The following is a 17,898-nucleotide window of genomic DNA, read 5'->3' on the forward strand; positions in this document are numbered from 1 at the left end:
GCACACCCCAAGTCATCAGGCAGCACACCCCAAGCCGCCAGGCAGCACACCCCAAGCCGCTAGGCGCCACACCAGTAGCGTCACTACTACTGGTTTTTGGCACTTTGAAGCAAGTTCCAAAAAAACCCCAAACACTATACATACAATCCATAACATGAAATATGCTTATCCAGTCATAATCACATGACTGGATCATAGTCCAATACAATGTTGAACAACCAAACAATATACAAAAGCAGGAATAATACATAACTATTGCCCCAAAATATCGTACGGGCAATAAAACAATAATAATGATAATAATAAAACTAACAACAACAACAATAATAATAATAATAATAATAATAATAATAAAACAAAACAATAATAATAATAATGAAAACAATAATATAATAAAATAAAATGAAACAAAAATAATAAAACAATGATTAAAATACCTTTTTGGTCCCAATTTTTGTCAAGTTTTTTCAAATGAGTTCTAATTTTGGTTTTGTGTTCAAATAGGTCCCAATTTTCGTCAATTTTGTTCAATTGGGTCCTTTTTTGCTAACACCATTTAAATCATTAACGATCATGAATAGTGACTGCCACATGTCACTTCGTGGTTTTTTTGATTTTTTGATTTTGATTTTTTTAATTTTTTTTAAATGTACATGTGTCAACCCAGTAGCGTGCCACGTGTCACTTCATGGTTTTTTTTTGAATTTTTTTTTTGAATTTTTATAAATGTCCCCGTGTCAAACCAGTAGTGTGCCACGTGTCAAAGTCAATATTCTATATTCAATTTAGTCCCTATACTTGTTATTTTTGTTCAAATAGGTCCCAATTTTTGTTAACGTTAACCAATTTGGTCCCTCTCCAAATGAAAACCAAATTTAATTTTTATATTAAAATTCACATTTTTATTAAATATTTTTATATAATATATTAAAATTCAAATCATTATAACTTTAATATAAAAATTAAATTTGGTCACATCTTCGATAGGGACCAAATTGGTTAATGTTAACAAAAATTGGGACCTAATTGAACAAAAATAACAAATATAGGGACCAAATTGAATATAGGATATTGACTTTCACATGTGGCACGCTATTGGGTTGACACGTGGACATTTATAAAAATAAAAAAAATTCAAAAAAAAAACCATGAAGTGACACGTGGTACGCTACTGGGTTGACACGTGTACATTTAAAATAATTAAAAAAAGATTAAAAAAAGATTAAAAAAATAAAAATAAAAATAAAAAAAATTCAAAAAAACCACGAAGTGACACGTGACAGCCACGGTTCATGGCAGTTAATGGTTTAAACGGTGTTAGCAAAAAAGAACCTAATTGAACAAAATTGACGAAAATTGGGACCAAAAAGGTATTTTAACCTAAAACAATAATACTAATAAGTTAAAACAATAATAACAAGGTAATAATAACAATAAAAAAATAAAACAATAATAATGATAATAAAATCATAAAAAAATAAAAAAAGTTTTAATAATAACAATAATAATAAAATAATAATAAAATAAATTAAAATAAAAATAATAATAGGAATAATAATAATAATAAAATATTAATAATAATAAAATAAAATATTAATAATAATTATAAAATAATAATAATAATAATAGTAATAATAGTAAGAAAAATAATAATAACAATAATATATAAATAATAATAATAATTGGCATTTAATGGCGCCTTAATGATATGTTAATGTTCTAAAACGAAAATTGGCATTTAACTTAGCTTAATGGTCATTCAATGTTTGTCTTATTATGATGGTTTTCCAGCCCTCCCTTGGAGGCTAGGGTTTTAGGGCTTTTCATATTCATGCCAACATAATTCTAGCAAAAGAAAGTTTAATGTCGGTCTTCCAAGATTCGAATCCATAACCATGTAAATGTCAAACCAATGTACAACCATTCAACCAATTCATGTTTCATGATAATTCACATAATCACATTATTAAAATGATTATAATTTAAATAACACATAATTGGCATACATAAGACTTGAACCCAAGTCTTGTCACATAATTAAGTACTCTTAACCATTTGAGCTAATACTATTCCACATCACAACAACCAGCATTAAATGCCATAAAGGCACCCACTACCCGCATTTATTAATTATTATTTATTTAATTAAATAAATTTCACGGGTCTTACACCTTGAGTAGCCATGTTAGGTTGTCGTAACTAAGTAACAGACCAATGCAAGGGTTTTGGAGTTTTGGCATTCACTGGTGCAGTGGAAATGATAGGATTCTCCAGATTTTCATTGTGCCGCCTGGCGGCACATGTGTCCCCGCCAGGCGCTCGCGTAGTGGTTGCTCCACTGTGTGGCAGTGATTGTGGGTACTGTGGTTAGGTTCTGATGTAGTCCAAAAATGGGACTGAGAGGATGGGAGTGTGGAGGTTATGAATAGTTAAGGGGCGAAGCCTTATCCATGACTAAGGCGATTGGTTTAATTTAGAAATTTATAGGATAATTTAGAAAAGTGATGCGCAGGAAGCGTAGAGGTGATTAGTTGGAGGAGGACAGGACTGAGACTGAATGCAATATGATATGTGAGTATTGGTTATGCTGGAGCTTAGTTTAGGTGAATGGATGATAAAGGGTAAGTTAAGATTGGGACAATCTAGGTGGGAAAGGTTGACAATTCAATCATAATCTGACCAATCCAGATTTGAGACTAAGGTATTGGTGAACATGTACATAATAGTCAAGTGGAAATTGATATAAATCTAACACTTATAGTATAAGAGCAAAGGAGCAACATATGAATGAATAGGGTGATTCCTAAGAAAGTCCAGTTTTGTAGACGTGAGAGGTTGCATGGAATTGGGAGTAGGTATCTTGATAATGAGTTAGCCATTGGGAGAGGGATTGATTAAATTGGTGAAAAATATTGTAAGTCTTGATGCTTGGATTGAGGACTAGAATTTGTCAAAATCACTAAACACCATAACTGTGTTGTTGCTGATACAACGCCTAGCGGTTAAGGGCAAATCGCCAGGCGGTAGAGCTTGAGTCAGTGGAGGTCTGCACGTAGGGCGCCTGGCAACGGGGAGCATTCCGCCAGGCGAAGTCTACAAGGTTAGAGAGTTCTTGGTTTACGTGCCCCTAGCGGTTAGGAAGATCTTGCAAAGCGGTACCTGTAACGTGGATGAACTAGAGGCGCTGTGCGCTTGGCGGTACGCGTCACCCGCCAGGAGGTCTGGAAGCTGGCAACGCCTGGCGGTACGTGTCCCCCGCCAGGTGATTTTGTTGCTGCGACCTTGGGTTGTTGACTTGTAGGCGTGACCTACAAGGCTTTTAGTGATTCTTTAAAGGTGGGATTGCTGGTGTTCCTTGAGTTGTGGCTCAGAACGTATCTCTTGAGTTGTGGCTCGGGATAGGGGTTAAAGCACGTGGTATTCCTTGAGTTGTGGCTCGGAATAACATCATTTGAGTTGTGGCTCGGGATGACGGATGAACACGAGGAACTCGTGAGTTGTGGCTCGGGTTGGCAAGTGTTGCCGGTGTAAGTGTGCTAGTTGTGGTCAGTACGGATGGGTCCAGATGGATTGCCCTCCTGCCCTCCTCAGTGACGAGTTGACGAGTTTGGTAGTCTTGGGACGTTACGAACTATGTTTGCATTTGGGAACTCCACTTGGCGTTGTTACGATGTATGATCCGTAGCAATGGTTCCCACACGTGCTCTATTAGTCATGGCCGATAGGTTTGGCAGCATGTCATCTTGAAGTAATCACTAGAAGTTGTAGTACACGAATAACCTGGTTGTGGCCAGGTGGTATGAATTAAAAGAATGGAATTTATTTGGGATGATTGTACTATTTATAGTGATGTGTGGTACATGTATATATATATATATATATATATATATATATATATGCTTTATCTGTTAAGCTCACCCTATCTGCTTGTGTTTGACGACTCTTATGAGATGTTTTAGACTATTTTCCATATTTCTGATAAATAATGGATATTGGCTTTCATTAATAAAGTTTTAATTTCCCGCGTTCTTAGGAAAGGAGGAATTATTAAATGCAACGAGTTTATTATTTTCTTTATTTGAAAATCTATAATATCCTAGTGGAATGTTACAGGTCTAAAGTGTCATTTTATATGATGTGTTAGTTGATATTGCTTAGCTTTGTGTAATTAATGTGTGTTCTGCAATTCTTGTGAATGTTAAATATATATATATATATATTATATATATATATATATACATAAACATATATATATATATATATATATATATACATATATATATATATATATATATATATATATATACATACATATATATATATACATACATACATATATATATATATATACATACATATATATATATATATATATATATATACATACATATATATATATATATGTTTATGTATATATATATGTATGTATATATATATATATATATATATATATATATATATATATATATATATATATATATATATATATATATGTATACATATGTATGTATACATATTACCAAACATATCCGAGAAGAAGTTCTACCAGATCTACAGCACTTGCTGCTTCATGCCCGGTTGCATCTTACTCTGCTAGTTCACCTTCGAAACAGGTCGGCTCCGCTGGACGACACGACATTCTCGTTTAAATATAGGCCGGCCGCACTTGTGATGGTTCCCAAAGATCCAATATGACGGACGAAAGGGACCAAAAAGCCATTCTTCATATACCTCAGCTCCGAGAATAGAAGTGGTTCGTTTTGTTTCTATACGCAATTCAAGATTTCGTTTGTGTTCTAGCGATTTCTGATGTGAATTCGGCGGGTCGTCCCCCCTTCCTACGGGTTCCCCCACAAGAGCCCGCTTACGGCACGCATGACGCATGGTTACAACCTTTGCCTTAGCGTACAGCGAGTTATATAGAAAGCATGAACCACCTCGAACTCACTCGATCGATGGCTCATGGTTCTACGTAATTAGTAGGATCGAGTTTATACTCCAATCTAAGGTTTTTAGGGTTGTGAACTCAAGAGTACCGGTACGAGTTCTTTTAGTAAGGAAGTTTTAGCTTTTACTTATGTCAATGAGTGAGAACAGTAGTAGATTTAGTTCAGGTAAAGAGAGGATTGCTCGGCAGGGAACTTTCCGAGAGCAGGGCTTACAAAGGGAACTCAAATTGGAATGCTTTCAAAGTAACTTGGCCTATTGAGCTTGACCAGCCTCGACAGGTTCCACAGCAAATGTAATTAGCCTTCAAACTATTACCTCAGCCTCCACTCTAAAGTAACTATCCAACCTAAGTCTATTTAGAAGGGTGTCCGCTTTCGTAGTTCTAGAATCATTCTAATCTGTAAACAATGCTCCTTTTACTAAAGCCTTAATACATATGTATACATATATACACACACATATATATATATATATATATATATATATATATATATATATATATATATATATATATATATATATATATATATATATATATATGAACATGTTAAAGGTGAACCTATTGAGACTGCACAAAAGGGGGGTCAACACTGTGAGTCTTAATATGTAGGATTACTTAATGGGGAAGATAGAATTGGTTTAGACAATATGGGTATAGGTGAAGGATTAGCTCAGGATGGTGATAAAGTTGCTCATTTGGAGAGTTGGAGTGATATAGGATCGAATGGAAGCAATGATGAGAGTGTTCATGGTTATCATGATGAAGGATTAGTAGATGTGTAAATGGATTCAGATATAGAGCATGAACCTGATAAATGTTAGGGTACTGTAGATGTTGGGGTGGGAAGTATTGGAGAGGACTTGGGTGGTCCTTCTAGTACTAACATAGTAGGTGATACAACAAGTGAGGACAATGAGAACCACCCTGTGATAGAAGATAAAGGGTTGTCAGATGATGAGTGGCATTCAGAAGAATTAGACAGTGATTAGCCTATTGATGAAGGCGATTTTGATGAAGCAGAGAAAGGTGAAGAGGGTTATAGGAAATTTGGAACATTTTCAATGCCCAGATCCATGAGTGAATATAAGTGGCACGTTGGTACATATTTCGCTGAGAAAGTAGAATTTGTGGAAGCCATTAGAACGTATGCTTTGGAAAATGGGAGATGTCTCAAAATTTTTAAAAGTGATAAAAGAAGAATACAAGTTAAATGTGTTGGTGCAAATGGAAAATGTTTGTGGTATGCATACTGTGGGTATATGAAAGTAGTGAACACATGGCAATTGAGGAAAATTATTGACCAACACACATGCAATAAAGAATTTAATATTCGTTTAACTAATTCTAAATGGCTTAGTAAGAGATTGGAGAAGACAGTTAGAGCTAATCCAAATACCAAGGCTGTGGACATTCGAGAAAAGGTTAGCAGGAAATATAACATAGGTATTTCTAGGTGTATGGCTTATAGGGCAAAGGCAATAGCCGTAGAGAATGTTGATGGGTCATTTCTAGAACAATACAAGAGGCTGTGTGATTATGCACATGGACTTCTTAGAATTAATCCTGGATCAACAGTTAAACTAAAGGTACATGAGAATGAAGGTCAACCTATCTTTCAAAGGTTTTATGTATGTTTCAAAGCATGCAAAGACAGTTTCATGTCGTGCAGGCCCATTATTGGACTAGATGGATGTTTTCTAAAAGGGAAGTATGGAGGAGAGTTATTAAGTACTGTTGGAAGAGATGGAAACGATCAAATGTTACCTATTGCTTATGTTGTGGTGGAGGTCGAAAACAAGGATTCTTGGACCTGGTTTTTGGAGCTCCTTATTGAGGACATTGGTGGGACACAATTATGTAGAGGATGTACTTGGATTTCAGACCAACAAAAGGTAGAATCACATGTTCAATAATCTGTTATTTCCAATTTTTTAAATTATTTTCTTACTAACATTTATTTCTCTCATTCAAACGTCAAGGGCTGTTACCAGCTATACAAGATCCACTCCCTGTAGTTGATCAAATATTCTGTATTAGGCACCTCTGTGCCAATTTCAGGAAGAAAATTCCAAGTAAATGAAGAGATTGATGTGGAGGGCAGTTGGTTGCACACACCCAGAAGGCTGGGAGCAAGAAATGAGGACCATAAAAGAAGTGAACGAAGATGCCTTCAAATACTTGCTGACAATTCCACCAATGTCTGTTTTGAACACTTTAATTGTCTATAGTTGTGGTTAACACCTGGGATACTAATAATGGAATTATTGTGGAGCAAGTTTTGGTCACGCTCTAGGTTCACAACCACTGCCCAATGTGATACATTGGTTAACAACATATTTGAAGCATTTAACAGTGTCCTAGTGGAATCTAGGGGATGGCGAATAATCACAATGTTGGAGGAAATAAGGCTATATATGATGCACAAATAGGCAAAAAAGAAATAAAGTTACATCATATAAAGGGAACATATGTCCCAAAATCCTGACAAGATATTGCTTAGAAGCAAAGTTGATAAGGCATTGGATTCCTAGGTAAATTTCCTTGTGGTATAGTTCCCTTTTCATTATAGAAACAAGTGGTATATAAGTACTTAAATGACATTCTTTCAAAACCTTGCAGTTGGTCAGCAGATAAAATATTTGGAGTCAGGCATGCCTCACATGTTGGGGACAAGTTTGTGGTGAATATAGATGAAGCATCATGCACCTGCAGGAAGTGGAACATCATTGGGATACCATGTTGTCATGCCTTGGCAGCCATTAGGTTTCTAAACATAAATGGAGAAGATTTCATCTCCAATTGGTACAAGAAGTCCATGTATCAAGAGACTTATGCATCCATCATACACCCCATCAATGGCCAAAAGGTGTGGGATATTACACCCTATCCAGATATTTTGCCTCCTCCGAAAAGAGCATTTCTAGGTAAACCAAAAAAGAAGAGGAAATTACAAGAATGGGAGCTAAGAAAAGATGATACACAAATGAGCAAAATAGAGTTACGCAAGAGATGTCGTATATGTAGGGAACTTGGGCATAACATGAGACATTGCGCCTTGGCACCATCACAACAACCAACCAAAGCACCACAGGCTTCTACTCAGTCATCCCAGCCACCTTCAAACACACCACAACCTTTTATTCCAACAAACCAGCAAAATTCAGAACATGCACAACCTTCTGATGCAACATCACAACCACATTCACAATCTACACAACCTTCTACTACAACATCACAACAACCTTCTGAACCATCACACCAAGGCATAACACGTGGTCCTTCTACGTAATCAAGTGTGAAACATACTACAACACCAAGGGCTTTTGCTCAACATTCTCAGCAAGCAACACGTAGGTGTGGAAGAGCAATGATGATGTCAAAACTGAATGCAAGGAAGGGACACATATGGAAACCATGACTACATCTGTTTTCCTTATTATAAACTTATGTAGCTTTGGTCTTTATGTAGCTTTTTGGAAGACAAATTAGGTAGTGTTGGCACATTATATTTTGTCATTATATGTAATTGGGTATTGGTGGACCACTTTTTTGTGCATTTCAATTATGTAATAGTGGACCACTTCCTTCACACATGTTAAACATTTACTGCTGAAACAGTTTATTTAGAAATTTTCAATATGAACTTTGTGCTACCAATTGTGATGTCCAATTGTCATGTGCTGGAGGACCAATTTAATTTGACCTTTTCCAAATGGAATTTAAGTTTCAATAGCAGCGCATTAAAGGTGTGGTGCAAAATTTTTTAAAACAAATACTGATACCATTCATTTTCCAAACCTTACATAAACAACAGAACCTAGTGCATTAAAGGTCTAGTGCAACAGAACCTACCCCTACGAACTATAATAACACCTCTGGCATGTCACACACTAATTCTAATTCAACAACAAACACACACTAATCATGTTCAGTACAACATAAACACTAACCAGTCCAATCAACACCTTTATCCTTTTTTCTAATGAATTAATACATATTTTTAAATCATTAATTTTTTTCATTTCAGCAACCACTTCTTCAGCCATCACGCAACTCCTTCTCATTTCTTGGGAATTGAAAGTGTCACTAGCCCTTGCTTCATTTGTTCCACTACCAATAACATTTTCTTCAATCCTTAGTCTGCCACCAACCTTTTTTTCATTCTTCATATCCCCACAACACTTATCTTCAATCACAACAGTGCTTGCAGAACCCCTTTCTCCGATCCCATACTCAGTAATTGCACCCACCACACTCTTCACCTCCACTCTGTTCCAAATATACCATTCACGTCTTGATCAACAAACACAAAAACCTTACACAAATTACAAATGAACATTACCTTGAAGTTTGGATAACCCTAAAATCTTTTCCCTTTGTTCTTGGCTATTTTTGTAGTTCACAACACAACCTTATCACCACAATAGCAAGTGGGTGTTACAGTAATGCTTCTACACCAACCACCACTACAAAAATTAACGCTAGGGTTGTGCTTTCCCCAAACATTTGAACTTGAACAGGAAGCACAATTGGTCGGATTCATGACATAACATAGGGGAAGAAGACAACTGCTTTAGGGATTCAATACCACTGATTTTTTTTGGCTTAAATAAAAACATTTTTGCATGGCATTCCACGTATTATTGACACGTTTCAGTAACAAAACTCCACCTCAACAACCGCAAACAACAGTTAGCCCAACTTAACAGAAATGGCACATTTGAGACATTTTAACAAAAAAGGGGACCAAATTGAGACTTCCAGAAATAAGGGTACCAAATTGAGATTTTGCCTTCGAAATGGGGACCAAGGACATGATTAAACTGAAGGGATACTATTTTGACTTTTTCTTCATGTACTCGACTTTGATAACCCATCTCCATGTTCATTTTCCTTTCGATGAACTGGTTGTGGGGGTATTACGTATTTTAAACATTGACGTTACACATTTACATCCTAATAGTTGGGAGTTTGTTCAAGCCTTCTTAGTTATTTGTATATATCTTCATTTAAAACCTACTTCTTAAGTTTTTCTTCATTACTATAATACTCGTCCTAGAGATTTGGTTAGCTAGTTATCCTTGGTCGGTCAGCCAAAAGTTTGTCTATTCATCTCTTACAGTTCCTCCTTTAAAAACTTTAAGGGTGATTTTTTTTAGTATTAGTATAACCATGGGAATCAATATTTCTGTGATGTTGGTAAGCCAAATTTCTCTTTCTATTGGACTCGGGATCCGGTCAGGTACCATAAGGGGCCAAGATCATTAGTGATTATCAAGGATAACCAAGTTCTTGGATAGAATTCCTAGAAGGTTGCTCACTAAGAAAATTGTTGGGGTGTTAATATCTTTTCATCCTTGTATTGATCTTTACAATATTTGTATTATTTCTTCATTTGTAATTATGGATGTTGACCTTTATTGATGTTATGACATTTTTGTTAACCTAGGAAAGATTGTCAAGATGATTTGATGAATCCAACATGCAGACTTGAAGCAAAGAATATAAAGTTTGAAGAAAATTCATGCAAAGATGTATTAGTGGTTGTGTTCATGTATTAGGATGTAAGTTTTTCAAATTTTTGATAAGATGTAAGTATATTTTAATAAACTAAAAGTATAATAAAATATGTTAAAATGTTCTACAAGAATATTTTAACTGATTAATTCTACTCTTGATTTGTTCAAATAGCTCGGTTATCAAGGTTTGATTTTTGGTCAACAGTTTAGTATGTTAAAATCAAGTTTTTAACATGTTAAAATGTTCTTAAGTTTTTGGGATATACATAATTGTTCCTACAGAGAACAATTAAGATATGTCAGACATAAGCGTTACCTTACCTCCATCCGCAATCTCCCTAAAAGGCCTCCTATCGATTGGCTGGGATCTCGGTCTGGACCGATTTGGACCCAGGAGGGGCTACCTGCAGAGAAGACTCTGACGCTTAAGTCAGCCAAAAGCTCTCAAAAAGTCAAATCTCGTAATTAAGGGTGTAATGAATGCGTACCTTTAATTGCTGGGGTCCATGCTTATTTATAGATTTATTAACTATGTCTTGCCACGTCATGGGATGGGCTCCTGCTTGGGCCATAGGTGGGCCTGGATCAGGGCCCAGGCTCCTTAATTCGACTATCATGGGCCCCAAGGGCCTTGCTGGTAGTACCCTGAATATGCTGAGTTCTTGCTAAGTAGTTTGCTTAATTATGCTTAGTTGGCGGCTTAGTCCGGTTACTTCTTTGATGGTTTAGGCCGGGTACTATCAGTCGTTCCTACATGGTGATTATTTGCGTCCCTGGGGGTTATGTAGACGGATTTTATGGTTATAATTAGGCTAGGCCGGCTAGGTGTGGTATAATAATGAACAATTTAATTGACTAAAATAATTACAAACCAGTTAATTTTATTAATTAAGTAAAATTAACTAATTGTTTCTTACTTTTAATCGATTAAACTAATCAAAGAGTATGTCTATAAAACAACACTTAGCTTTGAAAACATAGAATTTTGGAAAACATTTTGGTAAACTTATTTGAGTTTATTTAAGTATCACATTATTGGAAGCGATTATTGAGAAGATCTTGATCAAATATATGGAAAACTTGAACTCAGTAAAAGGATCACTTGATAGGTCTGGTATACTTATCGTCAAGTTTAGACGTTCCTTTATCTCTGTCTATTTAGTTCTTGGTAATATGATAGATTTCATGTCATATGCAATAGTGTTTTGGATGTTTTCACAAACCTCTTGTAAGGATTAAGAAGTGCGGTTGTAATATTTGCATTGTTAAGAACATTGTAATATCTTAAATTGGTGGAACATTTTACGCATGTTGCAAAAATTATACAGGATATAGTTCTTAAAAGTGAACGAGTATAAATCTTGCTTTTTGTTCTTGCTATTTTTCTTTAAAGACCGCATAATTCAAAGTCTAGCATAATTTGGTGCAATCTGTTTTTGAGAATTCAATTTGAACTGCTCAGTTAACAACTAGAATAAAATTGTTAATCTGATTGATTTGTGATGACAATTTTATTAAGTTTGACATATTGTCCAGATTATCATTCAGCTAAAACTAATTTCAATTAACTAAATGAGTGGTCTTTATACAACTAATTTCATAACCTTGGTAAAATGTAATGAACAAAGGCTCTTGAAGTTGAGGTCGCACAGGAGCTTCGCTTACCACACATCGAAAAGAAGAATCACAAGAGCAAAGAGAAGTCTTATCATAGGTCACAAACACCTCGTCAAGGTTCACCGAAACGGGATCGTTTCACTGATTTATTCAACGAGGATCGAACAGGCAAAATTTAACAGAACAAATATGTAATATATATACGAAAAGCCAAAACATATATCGATGAATGATGTGCAGAAAATAATACCAAAGGAAAGATAATCTGTAAAATTATTCTCGTAGTCTCATTGTATTATTATGAGTGAAAGCTGAAATGATGATGACACCGACACATGGATAACCAAAAGATAGAAAAGGAGAGAGAAAAGATTCTAACAGAAAAGTCAATGTGTTGGAGAGAAGAATTCCACAATCATTTTCCCACCCCTCTTTTACGTCCCTAACAGAACTTAAATACCCCTTGCTAGGCCAATTCATATCCACTCAGCCTAGTGTTACTTATTTTGGCTCTTGAGCTTCTTCTAATTCCTTGATGCAAAGGATTAACTGTCACGTACCCTTCATCATAATTCTTCTGATCTACCTCATTTGCCCCTACTTTTACCGAATGGCTTACAATTCCTCCCCCATTAAGAGTAACATTGTCCTCAAGGTTGAGGTCAGGGTAAGTTTGTTGCAACACTTTGTGATCTTCCCAAGTTGATTGGGACACAATTGTCCTTTCCAAAAATGAAGGTAATCATGAACAAAATAGTTAGGATGAGGGGCTCGATTGATGATACAAAAGTCAACAATGCTTTTCAACTTGGGGTCAGCTACTAAAGCAGCTCGAAGAGTAAAAATAATAGCCAACTCAGACTGAGACCAAGCCACAAAGAAGGAGCGAGAAAGAGAGTCAACAACAATATTGTCTTTTCCCGGCTTGTATTCAATAGAGAAATCATATTCTAACAACTTATGCAACCATTTCTTTTGTTCAGGAGTTTGGATAGCCTGATCAGTTAAACTCTTTAGACTGTGTTGATCAGTTCGAAAAATGAATTTGTGACCCAATAAATAGTGTCGAAACTTGGCAATCGCCTCCGTAATCGCATAAAACTCTCGAGCATAAGCAGACTGAGTTTGCATACGGGGATTCAACTTTTTGGAGAAGAATGCAATAGGATGGAGGTTTTGGCTTAAAATAGCTCCAGTACCTAATCCCAAAGCGTCGATTTCAAGAATAAATGGTTGAGAAAAATTTGGCAAGCTGAGAACAGGGGCCTCTGTAATAGCAGTCTTCAGAGTAGCAAAAGCTACTACTGCTGATGCACACCTGATAAGTGCCAAAATTTAGTAAAGATTCACAGAAAAGTCTTGCACTTATGCTTTTAACTTGTGTTCATTTGATTTTGATTCCCCTAATTTAAGTAAAACGAGCTTTAGTTACATGTTTTCAAGTTTTTTGTTGAAAAGAAGTCACTTGATCCCTGTTTTGTGTAAATTTCACTCACTCAATTCTCTGCATTTTAGCTCACAAATTTCGTCTTCCCTTTGCTAATTTCTCTTCAAGGTAAGTTCTTCTTCCTCATTCTCTTCAATTTCACCAATCACAGTAATGGTTTTGTACACTTCAAACCCTAGGATAGTACCCATGCTATGTTTGTTGTGTTTTGTGTTTACATTGTGTGTTTTAGTGTGAATTAATGCTGGAACTGAATAATGTGGGTCGCCTATGGATGAATTGATTCAAAAATTATTATAGTTTGAAAGTGCACCCAATTTGTTTGATGAAATGTCATGCTGAATTTGTTCTCATTTGTTCTTGGTTGGTTAGTGAATGGATTCTGGAAACTGCTATTGCATTGTAATTAACTAACTTAGCAAAATTTTGGTGGGTTTATTTTCATCTTTGCAGGTCAATGGCTTGAACAAAAAAAACATCTCGACTTCCGCTCATTGAACCTAGAGGGAAGAAGAGAAGATCCACAAGAAGTCGCTCTCCTGAAAGGCCAAATAGCAAATTGTTTAGAGACCCCCAAAGACAAGAACGATATGAGAATATAAAGCATTGGGTCTTTATCAAAAAAAGAAAGGTGGTACTACTCCCGAACGAATATGATCCATTCTTGAATGGCCTTATCAAGAGGAACTAGATGAAGTTGGCTGACCCGCTTCCCAAATTTGATCCAGAGATATTCAGAGAGTTTTATGTTAATGCATATTCTGAGGACAATCCTGGAGAAAATAGGTCTAAAGTTAGGGGGAGGTGGGTCAATTATGATTGAGCAGCCATCGGTGAATTCCTTGGTAATCCACTACCACTAGAACCAGGGTAACACTGTGATTTCACAAGAAAAAGGAGGTGTCAGGAACCTTATGATGAAAATGAAGTGGCACTCCTTATATGCACTCCTAACCGATCCTATCAAGTCGGGCCCACTGGAAATCCTCTCAGAATTCTAAGAGGGGATATGAAAACTTTAGCTCAAGTCTGGACCACATTCTTACTTGTAAACATAGTGCCCATCGGCCACGTGTCAAACTTGAATGTGCCTAGATGTCATCTCCTTTATTGCATAATGAGGGAGGATCTTACTATTCATGTGGCCACTATCATTTCTGAAGAAATCCACAAATTTGTGAGATATGAGGTCAACAAAAACACTAAAAAGGAAAAAGGTGCTTTGGGTTTTCCGGCTTTAATCATAGCTCTTTGCCAAGATCAAAGGGTGGAGGTGGAGTTAATTGAAAAGATACAACCTTTAATCACCAAGAAATTCATTGAACATTTTTGTACCCACCCAGAGGACTTGGAGCATTCAGAAGAGCCCCAGTTGGACCAAAGATGAAGAACAACCAACAATGGAAGAACAACAAACATGGCCCACACAACAACCTTAACTGAACATGAACAATGAATTGCTTGAGCAGATGAGATATCTGAGGTTGTAGATGGAGCACACCCACCAGCAAAATGCTTCCATTCATAGAGGACAACTCCACCTTCAAGAGTACCTCTATCACAATGTCCACAGACTATACCTAGGCATGACTCCACCAGATTTCTTAACTTATGTACAGTGGCCTGGGGACAGCCCTATTTTCCCGGGGGAAGTGGACCTACTACAGGTGAGGGACCATCAAGAGTAGCGGATAGAGATGACTTTGCTGCTGAGACAGATGGAGTGGACATTGAGGAGGAGATTGATTTTGATAGAGAGATTAGAGGAGATTGATTCACTGCACCATTCCACCCTTCAGAACTCTATAAATACGGTTTCATTGTTCTTTTTATTTTAGTATTTTGCAGTATTTATGTAATTAGTACTATTTTGCTTTAGTTGTTTTGGCTAGAATGGTATATTATCTAGTTAATTAACCATTTAACTTTACTTTTTGGCTTAGTATTTTGTGCATAATACTTAGAGACAACTAATTTTTTTTGGGAATCATTTTGAAAATCTTTCTTGAGGGAATTGGTTAAAGAGAAATCTAATTTCAGTAAGTATCCTGAGTCTAAAACAACTGAGTGAACTAAACACAGAGGAGAAAGAGTAAAATTTTGGTTGAGTTCATAATTGAATAGGATTAGGATATTAGTGATGGATAGTTAGTCAAGACAATCAGTTGTAACAACAAGTGAGATACCAAGGAAATAAACCAGAAAACCTAGTGAGTGTGTGAATCCATAAACAGCTTGAGTGTTTCCACTGTTTGTTGACAAGTTGATATTGCTTGAGTTTTCATTTGATAACATCACATTTGAAGCATGGAAATGATTAAGGCAATTTTGTTGAATTTATAACTCAGTGCCAAATAGCTAACCTATAAATAATCATCCTTTGTTGATAGCCCATTTGAGCCTAATTGTTTGAATTATGCACCTTAAACTTACCTTGAATTACTATCCTTTCCCTTTGCACACTTAGGGATAGAGAGCATAGGTGCATTTTATTCAACTATAAGGGTAATTGGTTGGTGGAATTGCACTCAAGGAAGAGAAGGGCTGAGTATTATAATTCACTCTTTAGTATTGTGTAGAAATGTATATATTTACTCAAAAAAAAAAAAAAGAACAAAAAGAGATGAGAGTGAATTATGAATGAAAAAGAAACTTGGTGTATTGAGGTATGAATTGTGAGGATTTAAGAGTGAAAATGAAATTGGGTTTGGATTGTAGTTATGCTCTCTTTTCTAAGTTGTGCTTTTGTGATCTTGAAAGCCTAGCCTCATTACAACCTTGAAAAGACCTTAAGATCCATGCTGATTGTGTGTTTGTGGTTGGATTGAAAATGACTGGCAATTTTGATTTGTTCAATTTCAATGGAAAATGAGAAAAACACATGCTTGTGAGATTTACGAGAGAATTTCCTTGGTTAGAATCATTTGTTCTTACAATTGGTTTTCCTGAAAAATTGGTTGCACTCTTATGCTACTGTTGTTTGATAATTGAATTCATCATTTGCGCCTGATTTTGAATTTGTAGTTTGGAATGCAAAAGTTGTCTGGTCAGGAACTGTGAAAATGATTTATTAATAACCAATTTCAGAATTTGAGTTTTGATTAGCTGTTTGATTTTGTTACTTGGCTTGAGGACAAGCAAGATGTTAGGTTGGGGGGAGTTGATAAGTGCCAAAATTCAGTAAAGATTCATAGAAAAGTCTGGCACTTATGCTTTTAACTTGTGTTCATTTGATTTTGATTCCCCTACTTTAAGAAAAATGAGCTTTAGTCACATGTTTTCAAGTTTTTGTTGAAAAGAAGTCATTTGATCCCTGTTTTGTGTAAATTTCAGGTAAAGTGGAGTAGAAAGAGGAAAGAACTTAAGATGAGCAAAGGAGAAAGCAAGAAACAAAGAAAATAAGGAAGAAATTCTGCCAAGGTCGCTCAAATCAAAGGTGTTTCGCTCAAGCCAAAACTTGCTCGCCCAAGCCAAAGTCATCTCGCCTAAGCAAAACACATGCCGCCTTTCTCGCTCAAGCGAGAGTTCGTGAAGAAGCCATAAGCATTTTTGCAATTCTTGCCTAATCAAGAATATGGTCGCCCAAGCGAGACCTTTCTTCAACCTGAAGAACTCTATCTCGCTTAAGCGAGAATGAGTGGCTCAAGCGAGACTTCGTGGAGTATATATACTCCTTGAATCTGAAGAGTGAAGCTAGCTGGGGATTTTGGAGAAGAATACAAACCTGCTGGAGCTGCGACCACGAGCAGAACTCAGTTCATATTTTCTTCTTCTTCTTCTTTAGTTCGTAGGTTTTGATGGCTGCCATGAGTGGCTAAATTTTCTCTTAGGGATTGAATGTAATCTATTCGAACTTGGATGTAATATGGTGATATTTATATATAGCATTTCTGTTTTTACTCAATATTGATATTATTGTTTTGTTCTTAATGCTTGATTCTATCTGATCAATAGATGTTTTGATATTGATTTTTAGATCTGACTGGAAAGTATTTCTGAAAATCTAATTTGAACAATGATACTTAATATACTGTGATGCTAGGAATAGATCTCAATATATCAATTGCTTTTAACACTCGACTGTACTGTTGGATAGTTTGCTGAATATGTGAGGAATCAATATTCAGTGAACTAATCTTATGAATTTTATACGCGAGGGATTGATATAAATGATTTTTGAGTATACATCAATATTGGTATTTTCAAATGTTATGTATTATATTCATTCAGATTACAGACAAAGGAGATAGATGAAATTCAATCCCAGTTTCTTTTACTGAATTTTTCTAAACTTTTTACGCTTTTACTGTATTAATTTTATGAAATAGTCAATGACAAGTCAAATTAAAATTTCTGTATGTATA

At 35.7% G+C, this 17,898-nt stretch overlaps 1 protein-coding gene across 1 annotated transcript; it reads left to right on the forward strand.

Annotated features, from left to right (window-relative positions):
• Nucleotides 1-6,024: 6,024 nt before the first annotated feature.
• LOC146888226 (uncharacterized) lies at nucleotides 6,025-8,240 on the forward strand. Its single transcript, XM_085670013.1, has 2 exons — nucleotides 6,025-6,764; nucleotides 7,571-8,240. Exons 1-2 carry the CDS (start codon nucleotides 6,025-6,027, stop codon nucleotides 8,238-8,240), a joined length of 1,410 nt encoding a protein of 469 aa, XP_085526139.1.
• The last annotated feature ends 9,658 nt before the right edge of the window (nucleotides 8,241-17,898 follow it).

This window comes from Vigna unguiculata, chromosome 2 (genome assembly GCF_037176805.1).
Source record: "Vigna unguiculata cultivar grain cowpea cultivar isolate G323 ecotype 2 chromosome 2, ASM3717680v1, whole genome shotgun sequence".
Taxonomy (NCBI): domain Eukaryota; kingdom Viridiplantae; phylum Streptophyta; class Magnoliopsida; order Fabales; family Fabaceae; genus Vigna; species Vigna unguiculata.